This window comes from Dermacentor albipictus, chromosome 3, assembly GCF_038994185.2.
Source record: "Dermacentor albipictus isolate Rhodes 1998 colony chromosome 3, USDA_Dalb.pri_finalv2, whole genome shotgun sequence".
NCBI classification, from domain to species: Eukaryota; Metazoa; Arthropoda; class Arachnida; order Ixodida; family Ixodidae; genus Dermacentor; species Dermacentor albipictus.
This window is the reverse complement of record NC_091823.1, coordinates 154,294,883-154,314,456: the sequence shown is the minus strand read 5'-3', so window position 1 is coordinate 154,314,456 and position 19,574 is coordinate 154,294,883. Positions and strand designations below refer to the sequence as shown.

At 49.3% G+C, this 19,574-nt stretch overlaps 1 protein-coding gene across 2 annotated transcripts in view; it reads right to left on the bottom strand.

Annotated features, from left to right (window-relative positions):
- LOC135920025 (luciferin 4-monooxygenase-like) overlaps positions 1-19,574 on the bottom strand; it is a 125,262-nt gene that overhangs the window by 82,014 nt on the left and 23,674 nt on the right. For both annotated transcript variants that reach the window (XM_065454091.2, XM_070534798.1), the window contains exons 2-3: positions 17,735-17,838; positions 11,374-11,576 (exon numbers count right to left, since the gene is read on the bottom strand). In XM_065454091.2, the coding sequence (XP_065310163.2) occupies positions 11,374-11,576; positions 17,735-17,838 (307 nt within the window). The remainder of the gene's footprint in view (positions 1-11,373; positions 11,577-17,734; positions 17,839-19,574) is intronic.

The window sequence follows — 19,574 nt, the reverse complement described above, 5'->3', positions numbered from 1 at the left end:
GGCTTGCGTGCACTCCGGGTAAGCGCGCGCAAGACGGGTCCCGGAGAGACCACATCGGGGCGTCGGAAGGTGCGTACATGTTCCTCTCTGCCGGCGGCGGCCCCCTTTGTCCGCCGCCGGCCGATGGTTACTTCGGCTCGTCGGGGTCCCGGCCTCGCCGGGCGCGCGCGCACTCTTCCGTCGTCTCGATGTCCTGAGGCAGCGTCTGCCGATCGTGCCCCCGTCTGTTCGTCTGTCGTTTCTCTCTATTTCCCCTTTCTCTGCTGTGGGGCGCACGATGGCAGGCGCTGACCGAAGGATAGGCAAATTCTTCTGCTGGGGGTTCTTTGTTCTTTGTTTCTCTCTCTGTCGCGGTGCGCCGTTAGCGGCCACCGGCGACCATTCGGCTATGTTTTGTGTGATTCATATTCGGACGTGATGTTAAAACATGTGTTTGTATTGACTCCCAGTGTAATAAATGTACTTTCTGTCTTCTCGAGAGCTTTGCCTAGGGTCTCCCTTGCTGCGCGCGCGCGGTCTCGCCTTCCCCTAAGCTGTGGGGCCGGCGGGGCGCGTACGCGCGCAGCTGCGCGTCGGCACACGGAGCGGGCCGGAGTAGGCGCGGACGCGTGGTGCCCTGCGCGCGCGGCGGCTCGGAGTGCTCGAAGCCGCGGTGGTGGTCGTCCGGCGCGCCGTGAGCGTCGCGGGTGAACACCACAAAATGGCGCCCAACGTGGGGCCAGGGGCCTAATCAGCCTCTGGCCGCCGAGGGTCCGGGCTGCTGCGTTGCAGGGGCTGCGTTGCGAACGCGCTTTGTCAACCGAGCCATGTCTCTCATCCGTGTGCCGAATTCGTCTATTTTCCTCTTACTCCTTCCGTCATACCTTGCCTCAGTAAAAGTAGCGTGGTAAGCGTATCGGACAACCGCCTCGAAGTTCCGCGCTTCGAAGCGCGGACGAGGAAAGGAGTCAAGTGGCCGCCGAGATGCTGCAGTCGTCATCGATTGTGGAGACCAAGCGGGGCCGGAGGCCTCGCCGATTCGTACCGGGAGGGCTGTCTTTTCCGTCCTTCCATCTGCTCAACGATTCGGTGAGTCTGACGGATTTTCGTGGGTCTCTAGCATCATTACCATTCTGGTGGCTGCTAATTGCGCGGACTGCTCGGGTACAGTGCCTCTAAGGCCGGCTAACTCTGCAGAAGTTCTCGGTTTTGCTATTGTTGGCGCGGCTCAGTGGCTTGCCCGGCAGTTCTCAGTTGATGCGCGCCTTTCCTCGCAAAATTCAAGGCTTGATAGCTGACGCACTATTAATATGCCCTCTGTCACCTTTAGGAAGACCGGTTAGTGGTGGTGCCTTCTGCACCACCAATTGAGGGCAAAGCTGGCAGCACATAGCCGAGCGGAGACAAAGGCCACGAAACAGGCCCGCTCCGCGAATAGGCAAGCGCCCCGGGCATCCCTCCGTCGCGCGCGCAGAAGGGGACGCTCCCCCGCTACCCCGCGGCGATGACGGGGAGGACAGCCCGGGTGGAAAGCCAGCCGGGGGAACGAAACCCGCCACTCCACCAAAGGGTGTCGGAATCGTCTTTTTCTATTTTTTTTAAACGGCCCGAAGAGCGCCGAAGGGACCGCAGAGTGACCCGTTTGTAAATAATTGTAAATAGTTCTTCGACGGCCTCAGGGAGGCGGAGCGCCGGAACGTGGCTGGTATTGCACGGGCGCGGGCGCCGTAGCGTTGCTGGTATTGCAACGGGCGCGCGGGGCCGGATACAGCGTGTGTCGCTGTTGCCCCGGGTGGGTTCACTCTGCGGGGTCACAACGAGCTCGGCCGAGGAAGATTGCGTGCCACCCGCTAACACTGCAATGTGGGAGCTTTGTTCAAGGTGGTAACCCCATGCGCCGGAGAAACGCGATTTAGCGCCACTCCGGCAAGTATCGCACGGTCATCAGAGCGCCAAGGTTTTATTTAAAATCGATTCGCGCTGTGACTTGGCCCGGCGTGGAGCGACTCTTCGTCTATCGCCGAACCTTCCACGTCTGTTCATCACATAGACATCGCGTATTCGAAGTCAATCTTGATTGGTGTCGCGGATGAACAGTGTGCGTCCGTGGAAGGAATTTCCGCTAGCGTCGAAGTCGTATGTCATCGCGCTAGTGAAGACCACGTTTACTGTGTCCGCCTGAACTCAGACGGAGTAACCATTTATACTGAGATGAGGCATGCCTATGCGGATCCACAACCTTGGATCCGCCACCCACTTCTTTTCAAAGAGCTCTCAGCTATCCACTTTGCTGCAATCAGGCAGGCTTCTATCCGTCTTTCTCTGTCCTTGTTTTGCCTTTGTACAGTGTTTCTTTGTTAGACTACTTGTTTCTCTGTACGTCTTCTGAACCTTTTGTTATTCTCTTTTGTTTTGATTGCTTGTATAGGCCAATGTTTTGTTATTTTCCCTTGTCCGCGTTTGTGTCGGAATGTCATTATGTCTCTGAGAGTTTGTCTTTTGTTGTTGCTCTTGCCTTTTCTTCAGTGGATGCTTTTGTTTTGCATATTCGCGTTGGGGCGCGGGTTCGTGTGGACTTTCTTTTGTGTTGGTGTTGTGTAGCTCAGACGTCCCTATTTGATTTGTTCTAATAACGTGCTTTTCTTACTTTGATGTCTTTTTTTATTTATGTTTTGGGGGGGGGGCTGGTGATTTTAGGTTCAAACTGCCAATGGATAGCTCCGGTATTGGCAACGTAATGACTATTTCTTTGTTCTTTGTTTTCTTTTCTTCTCTGGCTGACATCGGAGCCAACAGCCTTGCATTGGTAGGGAGCATTTAAGGAGGGAGGGATGTGGGGTTTCCGGTTCTCGCGGTGGTTGTGTAAAGCCGTTGCGTTGTGTTGCCGGAGATCCGTGTCCCTCTCCTCCTTGCCTCGACGGGGTGGCAGCGGGTCATAAAACACTGTCGCTCTGCTGTCACCCCGCCCACGCGAAGGTCAACAGGCTTCGCCTATTGGCCGACATTTTGGCGGGATTCGGGCCCGGCTTGCGTGCACTCCGGGTAAGCGCGCGCAAGACGGGTCCCGGAGAGACCACATCGGGGCGTCGGAAGGTGCGTACATGTTCCTCTCTGCCGGCGGCGGCCCCCTTTGTCCGCCGCCGGCCGATGGTTACTTCGGCTCGTCGGGGTCCCGGCCTCGCCGGGCGCGCGCGCACTCTTCCGTCGTCTCGATGTCCTGGGGCAGCGTCTGCCGATCGTGCCCCCGTCTGTTCGTCTGTCGTTTCTCTCTATTTCCCCTTTCTCTGCTGTGGGGCGCACGATGGCAGGCGCTGACCGAAGGATAGGCAAATTCTTCTGCTGGGGGTTCTTTGTTCTTTGTTTCTCTCTCTGTCGCGGTGCGCCGTTAGCGGCCACCGGCGACCATTCGGCTATGTTTTGTGTGATTCATATTCGGACGTGATGTTAAAACATGTGTTTGTATTGACTCCCAGTGTAATAAATGTACTTTCTGTCTTCTCGAGAGCTTTGCCTAGGGTCTCCCTTGCTGCGCGCGCGCGGTCTCGCCTTCCCCTAAGCTGTGGGGCCGGCGGGGCGCGTACGCGCGCAGCTGCGCGTCGGCACACGGAGCGGGCCGGAGTAGGCGCGGACGCGCGGTGCCCTGCGCGCGCGGCGGCTCGGAGTGCTCGAACCCGCGGTGGTGGTCGTCCGGCGCGCCGTGAGCGTCGCGAGTGAACACCACAAGGTGCAGGGCAGTGACTCAGAACGGAGCTTCGCAGTGGCCACCGCTTCGACTCTTCCCACGATGTCGCAGGAGACGGTGCCTACTTCGGCAACAGCTGCGTCGACTGCGCGGGCAGTGGACGAGTGGGTTGTACTCCCGCATCCGCTTCATCCAGGTACGTTGCGGGGTATCGGTGGCGCTGACTCTCTGGAGTTGTATGAGCGCGTGAGCTGCCTCCACAAATGGGATCACACAGTGAGGCTGATAAAAAAAAAGTTTTTACTTGTCGGGAACTGCATGAATGTGGCTTCAAAGCCACGAATAAGAACTGAGCAAACGGGATACCAGAAAGCAGAAGCTGCAAGTTTTCTGAGAAAAACCACTGGCCCGAAGGTCGTCGCCAAGAAAGATTTGGCAGCATGAGTTCAGATGTCGAGTGACGACTACGTCACCTATATACAAGACATCCTGTCGCTCAGCCGCCAGGCCAACGCCGAAATGCCGGAGTCTGAAAAGGTATCGTCAATGACGCCTTCAATTTACTCATTTGCAAGTACTGTACTTCGGTTAATGACACGATGACGGAGTACAAGCGTGTCGAGCAGGTGAAAATTATTGTATTTAGCAGTCATTTGCACGTTTTTTTTTTTCAATGCGCCTGCAACATCTTCTTTTCAGGAGTGACAGGACTGTCCTCCGCGGCAGAGGCAGCTTTCAAAGAAGCTGACGAAGATTGTGCGCCGTGAGCAGGAAGCCATGTCTCTGGCGGCTCTGTTCCCACCTGTCAATGATATCTGCGCTTCTATGGCTCCCTTTGTTTAGGCGGTTATTCGCCAAGCATTGCGGATCTTGGCTTGCAGTCAATTTGCGCCGTTACCAATTCCCGACCAACCGAGCGTCCTTCGCTCGTGTACACTCAGAATCAATTGATCCCTGGATCCCGTGAACTCTTTTTCAGACGTTCGTTGCTCGACAACATTGGGTGGAATTTTCGTAGGATGTCGCTTATGTTTGGGATGGTTTAAGAATATTGTCACAGTCGGTAATGTGAAAAGAAGACGACGCTGACGGTGGTCTTAGCGACGATGAAGAAGTGTTTTAGCAGTATCGCTGCTCTACGCTTGTTGGCTCAGCCATTAAAAGCCACTTGTAAATAGACGAACGCTTCTTCCTTCCCGTAACATCATTGGTGGACGTGCGGGGTAATCACTCGAGCAAGACGGAGCTGCGCTGCGGACGTAACCTGGCCGACATGTCATCCGAAGGAGAGAGTTCAACCGCGGCCCAGTCGTCGCCACCGACGGTCATCCTGGCCCAGCCTCGCGACCCTGGCATGTTTTCCGGGATTGACAACGTGGACGTCGATGACTGGTTACAGAATTATGAACGGGTCAGCGCACACAACAGGTGGGATAACACGCTTATGCTGGCTAATGTAATATTCTACCTCATGAAAACAGCACGGGTCTGGTTTGAAACACATGAAGAAGAGATTACTAGTTGGGAGCAGTGTAAACAGAAGCTAAGAGATTTGTTCGGCAAACCCGTCGGCCGCCAACGTGCTGCAAAGAAGGACCTTGGGACCCGTGTACAGATGTCCACTGAATCTTACGTGGCGTATATCCAGGATGTCCTCGCTCTTTGCCGCAAAGTAGATAACCATATGGCAGAAGCAGACAAGGTCAGCCACGTCTTAAAGGGCATCGCGGACGACGCGTTTAACCTGCTTGTTTATAAGAAGATCACAACGGTCAACGAGACATTAACGAATGTCGCCGCTTTGAAGACGCCAAGAGTCGCCGCATAGTTGGACAGTTTACGCGTCTACCTAATACCGCAGCTTCATCGACGTGCGAAGAAATTTGTCCACCGCGTGAGCCCACCTCCTCCGAGAACGTCGTACGTATCATTCGGCAGAAATCGAAGCAGCATTTCCTGACACGCCAGTGACGCAGTGCTTTGACGATTCCCGGCCGCTTGTTTCCCTCATTCAGTCGGTCATTCGCCAAGAACTTGCCAATCTAGGTCTTCCATCCATCTGCTCCGCCAGCCATCCTGACTTTGCTTCGTCTGCTGCCTGTGCCCCTGCTCCACGTAGCCAATACGGTCCATATCCGAGATATCGCAACCCGGCCGAATGGCACACCCATGACGATAGACCCATCTGCTTTTACTGTGGACGTGTGGTCCACATCTCTCGCCACTGTCGAAGTTCCTGGCCAGCCCACTCTCGACCAAACTTTCCCGCCTACCGCCGCTCCCCACTGAATCCTCGCCCGCCATCACTCTCCACCGAGGTTGAAGACGCACCTGACAACGCTCGAGCGACCGCGACCAGCCGATCGCCATCACCCCATAGTCGCCGCTCCCGTTCGCCTCAGCTGCGTCGCTCTCCATCCCCAGCTTACCGTCGCCGCTCCCCGACGGGAAACTAACTGGAGCAGCTCCTGGAGGTGACGCTGCTCTAGAACACCGGCCTGAAATTCCTGTGCTGACCCTGCCTACTAATCGGAACCTTCTGGACGTGGACGTGGATGGTTTTCCCGTTACAGCACTCATCGACACTGGAGCCCAAATTTCCACCATGAGTGAGCAGCTTCGAACGCGCTTGAAAAAAGTACTTACTCCTACTCCGACTCGACTGCTCCAGGTCGCCGATGGTGGAACTCCGGCTGTGCTTGGAATGTGTACTGCTCGTGTCAGTGTCGCCGGTCGCCACACGTCCGTTTTGTTTAGTGTGCTTGAACGTTGCCCTCACAATGTGATCCTCGGACTAAACTTTTTGTCCGCCCATTCTGCTCTGATTGACTGTTCCGCCGGTGTTGTGCAACTTGACCTATCCCTACCTGTTCCCACTGACCTTCCTGCTCAAGCTCCAGCTCAGCTTTGTTCCGCGGATTTTATACGCCTACCATCTCTTGCAGCAACCTTCATCCCTGTTTTAGCCAGCCCACCTGTACCTGACGGAGACTATGTCCTGACTCCCGTGACGTCAGTCCAGCTTTCTCACAATGTCTCCTTCCCACACACCATCGTTTCTGTTGTGGAGAATCAGACATGTCTTCCCATCCTAAATTTCGGACAGTGCCCGCAAGTAGTTCCTCGAGGCATGTCTCTTGCCACGTTGTCACCAACGCACGCGTGCCATATTTCTGCTCTATCTGTTGCGCCGTCTTCGACCACTGCTCATTCTGCGCCTTCTGCATCAGCCCCGACCGACGACTTTACAAAGATGATTGCACCGGACCTCTCAACCCAACAAGCCGCACAGCTCCGTTGCCTCCTCGAGTCCTACTCCGACATTTTCGATCTGAACGATCGCCCTTTGCGTCAAACCTCGGTCGTGACGCATCGGATAAATACCGGCGATGCAGCACCTGTTCGCAGACGCCCATACCGGCTGTCGCCTTCTGAGCGACAAGTTATCCAGAGCGAGGTTGACAAGATGCTTGCCAAAGGGATTATTGAACACTCTTCCAGTCCGTGGGCGTCCCCTGTTGTTCTCGTCAAAAAGAAGGATAACAGCTGGCGATTCTGCGTTGACTATCGTCATCTAAACACGATCACCAAAAAAGATGTATATCCACTTCCTCGCATTGACGATGCTCTGGATTGTCTCCATGGTGCCACATGTTTTTCATCTATAGACCTTCGCTCTGGATATTGGCAAATTGCCGTGGATGAAATGGACCGTGAAAAGACCGCATTCGTCACACCAGACGGCCTATATCAGTTCCGAGTAATGCCATTTGGCTTGTGCAATGCCCCGGCGACCTTCGAACGGATGCTGGACATGCTTTTGCGTGGTTTGAAATGGTCCATCTGTTTGTGCTACTTGGATGACGTTATCGTATTCTCTTCAACTTTTGCGACTCATCTTGAAAGACTTTCATCTGTTCTTTCTGTTTTTCGCACCGCTGGCTTGCAGCTCAACTCATACAAGTGCCACTTCGGTCACCGCCAAATAACCATGCTCGGGCACCTCGTCGATTCGTCAGGAATTCACCCCGACCCCGCTAAAGTTCATGCTGTGCAGAATTTCCCCGTACCAACTTGTGCGAAAGATGTTCGCAGCTTTATGGGCCTTTGCTCTTACTTCCGCAGGTTTGTGGAAAATTTCGCCCATGTTGCCCGTCCCCTGACTGACCTCCTGAAGAAGGACGTTCCTTTCTGTTGGGGCTCTGAACAAGCGTCTGCTTTCTCGCAGCTCATCACGCTGCTTACCACACCTCCTGCTCTCGCCCATTTTGACCCCTCCGCTCCGACAGAAATCCGCACTGACGCCAGTGGCTACGGCATCGGCGCAGTTTTAGCTCAACGCCAATGTGGACACGACCGCGTTATCGCCTACGCCAGTCGTCTCCTCTCTCCCGCCGAACGCAATTACTCGATTACTGAGCGCGAGTGCCTGACCCTCATTTGGGCAGTGGGCAAGTTCCGACCCTACATATATGGTCGACCATTTACAGTTGCAACCGACCACCACGCCCTTTGTTGGCTTTCCTCCCTCAAGGATCCCACCGGACGCCTCGGTCGCTGGGCCCTACGGCTGCAAGAATACACATACACTGTGGTCTACAAGTCGGGTCGTCTACATCAGGACGCCGACTGCCTGTCTCGTCATCCCGTCGATGTACCGGACGGTTTAGTGGATGTCGCCCCGATCTGCGTTCTTTCGCTCTCAGCGTTGCAAGACCTTGGCGCTGAACAACGACGCGATGAGTCGTTACGCCCCATTATCGAACGCCTGCTCTCTGCTCCATCTGACCCATCCCTTCATATGTTCGTACTACAAAATGGCATCCTGTATCGCCGCAACATGCACCCCGACGGGCCTGAGCTCCTAACCGTCATTACGTCGCATCTGCAACAGATGGTACTGCAGCAACTGCACGACGTTCCCACCGCTGGGCACCTTGGCGTCACATGGACCTATGACCGAATTCGGCGACGGTTCTTCTGGCCCCGTCTCAACCGCTCCGTCCGGCGCTATGTTGCCGCGTGTGAGTCGTGTCAACGCCGAGAAAGACCAGCTCTGCCTCCTGCCGGACTGCTGCAGCCTTTGGATATACCGACTGACCCTTTTTTTCGCGTTGGCGTTGATCTCCTCGGAGCATTTCCTATATCCAAGGACGGAAATAGGTGGATTGCCGTCGCTACGGACTATACAACTCGCTATGCCATTACTAGAGCCCTACCGACCAGCTGCGCTACAGACGTTGCTGATTTCTTGCTTCACGACGTTATCTTGCACCATGGTGCACCACGTCAACTTCTCACCGATCGCAGCAGACACTTTCTTGCCAAAGTCCTAGACGACCTACTTCGATCATGTGCTACTAAAAACAAACTTCCTACCGCTTACCATCCTCAAACTAACGGTCTTACCGAACGCCTGAACCGCACAATAACTGACATGCTCGCAATGTCTGTTTCCTCCGATCATCGCGACTGGGACGTTGCTCTACCATTTGTCACGTTCGCCTACAATTCCTCGCGCCACGACACAGCTGGCTATTCACCCTTCTATCTCGTCTTCGGCCGTGAGCCGACTTTGCCTTACGAGACTCTCCTTTCGACCACACTCGACTCGCCGACTGAGTACACTCGGGATGTAATAGCCACGGCGACCCAAGCACGCCGGATTGCCCGCATTCGTCTTTCTGCTTCACAGACACGCCAGAAGTGCCGTTACGACCAGCGCCATCACGACGTGAACTACGAACCAGGTGCTCTTGTGCTAGTATGGTATCCAACTGGGCATGTTGGTCTTTCCGAGAAATTCCTCTCGCGATACTATGGTCCTTACCGCATCCTTCGCCAGGTGACCCCTGTCACATATGAAGTGTCTCCGCTGAATGCTACGGTGCCTTCACCTCTCTCTGACATCATCCACGTCAGCCGTCTCAAACCTTACCTTTCTCAGACCGATGAGCCGCACCAATCAGGTGCTTTTTCTGACGGGGGTAATGTCACAGTCGGTAATGTGAAAAGAAGACGACGCTGACGGTGGTCTTAGCGACGACGAAGAAGTGTTTTAGCAGTATCGCTGCTCTACGCTTGTTGGCTCAGCCATTAAAAGCCACTTGTAAATAGACGAACGCTTCTTCCTTCCCGTAACATCATATTCTTAAAAAGGCTGATTGTCTGTCATGTTATGCTGTAGGCTGCTTATTACCTCATTCACGAAGATGACGGTTGAGAAGCTCGAGGATTTGGCGCTCTTCCTTGCCTGTGTTGTTTCCCTGCCTACGACAGTGTCTATTTCATAAAATGGCAGATTCCAAACGCCTCATTCGAGTGTGTGTGTGTATATATATATATATATATATATATATATATATATATATATATATATATATACTGCGATAGCTGCGGCAGTTCAAAAATTTTCGAGGCCTGCATAGAGAATGCGTGGCACCTAAGAAAATGACCAAGTGATAAGGCCAACTGATACGTGATGATCATAACAGTCGGTCCAATAAACCAAGATACGCCGGCAACATACGCTCGCACTGTTGGCAGCTTCTCAACACTAAAAACCCCCATCGAGCTTTGAGAGTTTCAATGGGTTATTTATGGCATATACAATGCTCCAATTATTTTTCTGCTTCAACAATAGAGATATCTCATGAAGTCAAAACCACTGTCTTACATATCATTCATCGGCTTAAAATATATTTATGCATTTGAGTGGTCTGCAGAAACAATCACTAATTAGTACAATATCCAAGGGCACAAATGTCGCTGCATGCTATAGCGCCTTGTCTCGTGGTGCTGGTTTCAAATCTAGCGCGCTTTCGCAGCCAAAAAAAAAATAAAAACCAAAGGAGCTGTTATGAATGAAATAATTTATTTTGGATATTAGAGAATAGGGCACAACAAGTTCTTCATGAAAAATTTAGCGAGCTGGTAAATATTTTAAAACGAGTATAAACATTTATTTTCATAGACTACGCTCACAGACAAAAATAATGTGAACTGCTCAAGGCGAGAGTGAACAATTCAGAGCTGGTCGTCTTCTCGCTGCGTACATTTGCGTTTCTTACTGTGAGGAACGGGCTTGGTGAAATGCCCTCTATGAAATTGGCGGTTCAGTAACGCGGTAAAGAAAGAAGTGTACATAGACCGTGTTGTCTGAATTCATCAGTTCTCCATCGACGCGATGTTAAGCTTTGAAGATTCGCTCCTTCTTGTACTAGTGCTGCGACAGCTAAGTGGAGAAGCAAAGGCAGACGCCGAAGGAATACCAGTTTCATGAATCTGGTCGCTCTGAAGGCCATTTCAGCGCTCCGCCTACAACGTGTCAAAATGGTAAATCTAGAACCTGCCTTAATAATACGTGAAGAAATAACAAGATAATTGCAGGTAATAATGTCCTAGAGCTTAAAATTTCGGAATAAAAATCCTCCAAGCGCTCTACTTGCCCTCCTTGTATTAACCTGTAGTCGTAAAGACCGGTACAACGCCGTTGCCTCTTTTTTACTGTTCTAAAAAAACACAACTACAATAACTTGTGAGCAAGCCATGCCGATGCATGCTACTCTGTTTCACAAAGAAAACGAAGTGAGCAACATCGAGGAAGGGTACCTAAACACATAGCTCGTCTTTAGCCCTCACATGTAAACAAATAAGTCGATTTCTTTTTCATTTATTTTGTTTTAAGCTGTATATGCAGCTCCGCATCTCACCTTAACAAGTGGAAGGAAGCCACGTAGTTGTAGTGCGTGATCTCAGCACCCTTCGGCAGACCTGTGGATCCCGACGTGTAGCATACAGCTAACAATGATTTCCGAGGGTCTGCAATAGGGCACTCGTAGAAGTCTTTCTCGTCAAGCGTCGAAAACTGGGAAGCCGACACGAAGCCAGCTGCGCTACCTATGCAGAAGAGGGCCTGCAAGAAGAGATGAATCAGCTGCCGACGTCTCGCGTATGTGAGGCACCAAAACGAGCGACAGTTAGAGAAGAATAATTCAGGGCCCCGATATCTTTTCTAGCGGCTATTACGAGTCAGATTAGGCCAATCTTTTGTATGAAGACCTACGGGAAGTTGTATTTACACTAATGAATAACGCTACTGCGTGTATTGGTAACAGTGCCTCACGAGAAAGGAAGCCAGATTCCGCCAAAGTGATACAAACATGACTTACCTTTTAGATCAGCAATCAGAATTTTCTAGCCAGGGACGAAATTAAGATATCTTCAAGTTGTAGTGACGGTAAAGAACACAGTAGAAAAAACTATGAAAGCCGGAGCAGCACCAAAATTTTTAATTTGGCGAACTTGTGCCCAGAAAAACAAGTAACAGGGAAGCGCAACGATAGCGAAAAGAACTGTTGGCGACCGCCAGAAGTCCGATCTGCGACACAAGCATGGCTGCTTTTATACTTGTCTTTTCGAAGATTCCAGCGTAATCGGTGGTGCCCGCGTGCCTTCCAAAACCTACTGCGTAAATTCTCTCCAGCATGCAGTATTATAACACTAGGTTCAGAAGAGCTTCATTTTGGCCAAGTTGGTGTTTGCTGCATACAGTCCGTGTCGTTTACGTGTTCTCTTACACTGTCCCCACCTTAGTTTGCGGTCAATATGATATGCAGCTCACACTAGGTTCGGCAAGAAAATACACAGCAGGCAGAATCGACGGTAACTTTCCAGTATGTTCCAATCATGCAAACGCGTCTCGCCCTGAGCACACACTTTAGGTTCTTAGAGGGGAAATGCACTCCCCAATATATCGTAAATAAGTACACGTGCCAATATTATACAAGCATAGGTAAGCCTCAAAATGAAAATGCGCCACAAGCAGCACTTTAAGGCTAAATACAAATCAGGTATTCTTAAGTGCTTGCCGATATAGCACATTTTGAGCACGGATATAATAGCCCAGGCTATTTGATTGGTACCTATGGCCCTTATAAAGCACCATGAAACTTCTGGGAAAACAACATGCATTTCGTTACAGCGAAGCTGTATATGGTTCGTGTTTCGTGGACAAAAATTATCATCATCAATAGCTCAAACCCCTGTAAGCATTCATGCTCCCGTAAGCCAGCGAAAACTGCAGTAGCCCACAGCTCCGTAAGTCGCAGGCTAGGAGCACTCAGCAAAGTGAACTAACAATGCTTCAATTCTTCCTAATCACGCATACAACATGCAGAATAGCATGTTGAATACTGTCATCATCAGTGGCTCATGCGACCGCCAGCAATGGCTCATACTCCTGAAAAGAAACAAAAAATGCAATGACTCCTAGTAAAGTAAGGTCCGCGGCGACTCACATCATGTGAATTAGCTGCGACGAGACAACCGCTGTTGTTGTTGTCGGCGATTCCAATGTGGACTTGTCGGTACCAAAATGCGAGCGTTCCCAGCGGTGTACGTGAATCAATTTGACAGGATCAAAAATGTGACTGCAGTTGCGAGTGAAACACTTTGCGTGAATTAGCTGCCAGGACACTATCCCTGTTCTCGTTTTAGGGGATTTCAACGGGGATATTTCGGTATCGAAAGGGAGCGATTTATGCGTTCCGTGTTGCTGACATATTCCTTGCGATGCCACACCAATGAGGCCCAGCCTAACCTAACGCAGCAATGTCATTGAGAGTGTATAAATAAATAAATAAATCACGTGCCGGCGAGAACCACCCGTGTAGGGTACTATATATTTCTTAGCTAGAGTATGCATATAATTTTATATAAAACGTTTATTATGCAGAACATTCCCATATATGTACGGAATTGCAAAAAAAAATATGAGCCATTCAACTGTGTAAAGAGGGTTGACCCGCGAAGCTGTTGAGTACACGACACGGAGGTGACATATCATTTTCAACAAAGGTACGAGCTTATTTATCGCCTTGATCGGTGGTCATTATTTCACTGGCAACTGCAATCACATTCTGTGATAACGTAAAATCAATGCATGTACGCCGCTGCGGGGTCAGTTGGGCCTGATCGGTGTGGCATTGCAAGGAAAATGTCTCCAATACCGAACGCGTACAACGCTTCCTCGTATGTACGAAGAAAGCAGGGGTAGTGTCATCGGAGCTAATTCACGCGAACTGAGTAGCCATGAACCTCACGGGACTAGGATTGGACTGGATAAACTTTATTAAAGGTGTTACGGGGCATGCGTCACCGCGCAGTGGGCATCTCCTACACAGGGACCTACAGGGAATACCTGGTGGCAGCTGCGCGTGCCTCATTGGACAGCCCGTCGCTGGTCTTGGAGTATTATGATTCATATACGATCTCCTCCTACTTGTCCGAGATAGAGTCGGATGGAGCGTTTCTACACTCTCGGAGCACGTGTGCGAGCATCGCGATACTAATCATCACATTTTTTTTTGCCTGCTTGCGGGGGTATGAGCCCTTAAAGATAGCAGTTTTATACATTCTGTTCTGTATGTTGCTGGCTTGATTAGGAAGAACATAACACTGGTCGTTTCACTTTGCTGTGTGCGCGTAGCTTCTGCCGTATGTGGCTATGAGCCACTGCATTTTTTTCCTTGCTTACGGGAGCATTAATGCTTACGGGGGTATTGGCCATTGATCACGACAGTTTTTGTTCGCGGTGAACAAAAGTGAACAGTAACCTAGCCATATACATATTCGCTGTAAAATAACTAAGTGCCCTTCCACTCTGTGAAGAAAGATGACCAGCGAAGATGTGTATTTGGGCCCCTTAATAGCGACCTCTAGCCATTCTCTTGAGGGATAAAGGCAACCCGATCATGAAGAGCAGGTTGCCATTATCCCTCAAGAGAAAAGTGTATAGCAGCTGTGTCTTACCAGTACTCACGTACGGGGCAGAAACCTGGAGGCTTACGAAAATGGTTCTACTTAAATTGAGGACGACGCAACGAGCTATGGAAAGAAGAATGATGGGTGTAGCGTTAAGGGATAAGAAAAAGCAGATTGGGTGAGGGGAAAAAACGCCAGGTAATAACATCTTGGTTGAAATTAGGAAAAAGAAATGGGCATATGGGCAGGACATGCAATAAGGAGGGAAGATAACCGATGGTTATTAAGGGTTACGGACTGGATTCCAGGGGAAGGGAAGCGTAGCAGGCGGCGGCAGAAATTCAGATGGGCGGATGAGCTTAAGGAGTTTGCAGGGACGACATGGCCACAATTAGTACATGACTGGGTAGTTGGAGAAGTATGGGAGCGACCTTTGCCCTCCAGTGGGCGTAACCAGGCTGATGATGATGATGAATAGCGAACTGCACCACAGCCGTGGGTCGGCCTAAAATTCCATTATCTTCGGGGTTGGCCCAAGTATGAGGAGCGCGTAATGCCTGCGTCACCTTCGCTACGGGTAGGCGCGGCACTGCACTATCTTCGCAATTTTTTTTATCTACATACTTACAATTCAGTGGCCACAGTGGCCCATAACCGCTTCGCTATAAAAACTATGGTAAAGATAACGATAACAAAATTTCAAGGTCGTCTTTAAGGACGCACTACAAATTTTGGCATGCGTTCGTGCCTCTTAACAAGGATTTGAAAATTTTCCTAATAAAACACAGCTAGTTAACTAATTTCACTGCTAGAATTAACCTAGGGAAGTCAAGGGGACTGCGAGCAACAGTACAGCAAATCTTGATCGTCTAAGGCATGGCATTTTGGAGTTACAGTTTGATTTTATTTACGTCAAAAAGCATAATAACACAAACTCATACAAAGCAGCTGTTTTATATGGAGTCTGAGATTTATGACTGACAAAGGTGAAAGTGCAACAAAATATGTAGCCAAAGTAATTCGACAGGCGTTCCGAATAATATAGCTGATTGCAATAATCACCTGCAGGACCCGTTTTCAAAGAATCGTAAACTGTGCTGTTTACAAATTTAGCACAAATGCTCTTAGAGTGCCAAGCAGGCACTCTAAAGAATGAGGTCTTTTTAACACTTTCTCTTCCCTTTGCTATCTTTTTTCTGTAACTTGCGCTCATTTTCTATTGCAGGGTTGAAAAGAATACCTGAATCTTGTTACCCTCCCTGAATTTTCTCTCCTGTCGGTCTCTGTTTCTATATTAACAGGTCGACCTCTATTACCACTTCAGAAACAGAGCGCCGTTTGATATCGTATCTGAGAATTGCGGTCAAAAGGACGAGTAGTTCGTTTATTTCATACCACATCTCTGGTTCAACCATCTTTATCTGGAACAGACCCTCCCAGGTGGAAATAGAGTCTAAACCCAAAAACATATGTCATCCTTAATATTACCATCATCAATAGCATGAATCCAGACCAGAGAATAGAGATTCACATATAGACATTGATTTACAAACAAGGCTAGGGTAAAAAAGAAAGCTGCAAAGGAATGAATTCTGCAGGGGAGTAAGTTAAATGGCCAGTGATTGTGTCTTAATGCTTGCTTTTGTCTCAGTGCATGGCCAGACATAAGCTGATGATAAGGATGACTGCCTTATTACAATCACGATGACACAGCGTCATTGATTCTGCTATGAAGACAAACTTCAAGGGGGTAGGGCTGACGGAAGAATGCAGTGAACCAAGATAGATTTTTTTTTATTTCGAGAGGAACTAGACTTCATCAATAGGATTCGCATCGAATAAAGAGGAAGTTTAATTGAATTCTAGAGTTTTACTTGCCAAAACTTCGACTTGTGTCCATTGCACGGGACGCGGGTGTTTTTTGCATTTCGGACCCATGGAAACGCGGCCTTGATTCCATCCCGCGACCTCGTACTTAGCAACTTATCATAGCCGTTATGCTACCGCGGTGGGTAAATGAAGTTTCTGATGATGAAAAACATGAAACACGCTGCGAGCCGTATTCAACAAGACAGTCACGGACTGCGCTGGATACTTCTGAGTTTTGTTGATCTTATTCTTTAGGGTAGGCATCGAGTTTTTTGTAGCGGTTTAGAAATACGGCAGAAATCGAGCCATGACAATGTTCACATCATCGCCACCGAAAGCATTGATCCGCTGTTAATGGTTAGTTAGATGTTCCGACACGCGACTTTTCCAGCCATGCAAAGTGGGGTATGGAGCCAATTGGGTGCAAGTGGAAGGCGGAACGTCCACCACTAGCAAAACCTAAAGCGATATCACACTTGCCTATGCTGAGGCTACATATATACATCTCTGCGCACTCTCCGTGTGCCTCAAAGGTGAATGACGCGAGGCAAACGCAATCTGACCTACGACAGCTGCTTCTGGACAACTAACTGAACATAGAATTTAACCAAGCAGTTAACTTCAGTGATCAAGCTGTCACCGCGTTCACTAAACTAAACCAACGCACACGCAGCCTTTATAATCTGGGTCCCTCAACCACACTGAATTCATCCATCACGGTACAGGGCGTCGGACTGCCCACTGTCCACATTCCGAAACTGGACCTGCCCATGTTTGACAACCAATTCATCAACGAGATGCTGTTCTTGACCAGTTGTCTACTATTTTATCGGCACTACTACGTTGAAACTAATAACTCTTGGATCAAGATAAATCCATACTGAAAACTGACTCTGATGGGCTACAAGCCTACCTCAATGTCAACGGCCAGGTACAAACTGACATTCGTTAAATGCCATAATAAAGCACTTCTGTAAACATAATCTGGCCATTTAGAGCCGCATTAATTAAGTTATTTAACTAAAGGATGTACCATCATTCCGAGAGCTTATTCTTCGTGCAAGTGTAAATGCTGACTGTGCTATTATTTGGATAGCTACTTACTAGATATGTATGGCAAATCTAGACGATTGGTAAAGTAGTTTGAGATATCTTAGTACTTTCTTCATGACAATAGCAATGTAAAAATTTGTTGCAGTAGGTATTGGTGCTATTCTAAAAAAATACATTTATTTCCCATGCCAAATACAAGGTGAGCCATAGTTTCTACATATTATACAATGGGTGGCAGATAGAAGCGCTAGACCTGCGTGTAGACCTGAGGCTGTGAGAAGGCCGTTACTTGTGGGTGGCGTTTAAGCTCTAAAAGCGGCAATGTTTATTTACTACCTGCAGCGATAGTCAGCATGCCGCAAGGAACGTGTGCGCGTAGCTGCTTACCTTCATATTCAAGTTCGCCACTGCAGCAATGACCTTTGTTGTATACTGCTCATCAGTGATGACATGGGTGCAATCGGCGTCTCCTGCCTGGTAGTGGAGTTCTCCTACGAAAAAAGCAATCAGGTATATAACCTCCTCCACAGTACTGCATTCTTAACGTGTTCAGTTAACCAGAAACTCCTAGTAGTTCTTTTCTAGCTAGTATATTCGGCGGCGTTTGACGTTACGATGCTGGTTGAAACAATGACTGACAGCTTCGCAAGCGTAGTACAATTCCTAAGGGTGACGTGTACGCTTCAATTTTAACGTCGTGCTATAATGAGAAGATGCGCAGACATCACTTGTGAATGTGTTCGTATGCACTCCATAATCAGTTACGTGGGTGGGGCATAAAAGTAGAAAAGTTAATTAGGGATGAGGGAACTACCAGACAGGACGAAAAGCATTCAAAGGTATTGTTTACCGCGCCATCTGAAAATGGAGAGCTCCCTTGCATCTTGTATAAGCTATGCATTCACTTGGAGAAAGTTACAGTCGTATTGGGCGCTTGTGCACCCCAAATTTACGTTAGCTCAACCCCAAATCTCGATTAGCCCACCTCCAAAGTTCAAATTTGCCCAGCTCTCAATTTCTGTGGGCCAGACCCTAATTTCAGCTTGGCGCACTCCAAAATTTAAGTTGGCCCACCTCCAATTTCCTTGGTGACCTACCCGCAAATTTCAAGTTACCCGATTTGAATATTTCATGTTGGACCACTTCTAAATTTTAGTTGGCCCACCGCCAAATTTCAGTCTGCACACCTACAAATTTCAAATTGGCCCAGCCTCAAATTTGTTTTGGCCCACCCTCATTATAAGCTTCCCCATGCATTTTATATGGAGGTTTATGCATCGCTGTGGCTACTCTCTCTTACCAGACATAACAGCAACGCGCAAAAACACACACAAATAAAAAGGAACACTGACAGACGCGGACGATCGTTCCTCACTCCCAACTGATTTTATTTCATGACAAGGAGGTGACCATAAAGGCTGCATCACGCATCCACGTTCGGACATAGAGACAGCGTACCATCACAACACCCCATAAATCACATCTTATCTTCTTGCTGAGAGAATATCACACTCCGAACTATACAGCACAATTGACGGATCACTATCAGCGTCTGTTAGTGTTCCTTTCCTTGGTGCGAGTTTTAGCGCTGCTGTTACACCTACAATAAGTGGCCAATTCGCCCAGGATTTCGTTTTACCGAAGTATACCTCTCTTGGCAGTTTTCTTTTTTTAATTATTACTGATCCTTTATAAAGCTACCAATCACCTGCATTTATATTACTGCAACGATTAAACATCTTCGAAAATTACGCATTTTTATGCACATAGAAGACATTACAGTTTTCTCTTGACAGACTTGTAGTACTCCAAGAATGCTTTCACTTTCAAAGTAGCGGTTGGCGGACGACTTGTAGCTGTTTTTTCAACCGGGAGCAAAGCACGTCGCCATATTGTATGATTGACACAAGCCAGGCTTCACACCTCCGCAGATAAGCGCGAGCTACGAATGCAAAACCTCCAAACAAAGCTATGCAGGACACAATAAATGCGTCGCAACAAAACATCCACATGTCACGCCACCCCCGGAAAGAAAGCGCGCAACCGGAAGCGCTGCAGGTAGCGCGACACGATCACAGTACCGTTAGTTCTCGCGGCGGCCATGGAGCCCATGTTTTCAGCGGAGCTGTGAAATTGAGTTCGTACAGTAACGGTTGGGTAGAAATGCATGGTGGAGCGGCTGGTTTACGATGGCACTGCAAGATTACGCTCTGCTTGTTCTGGGTTC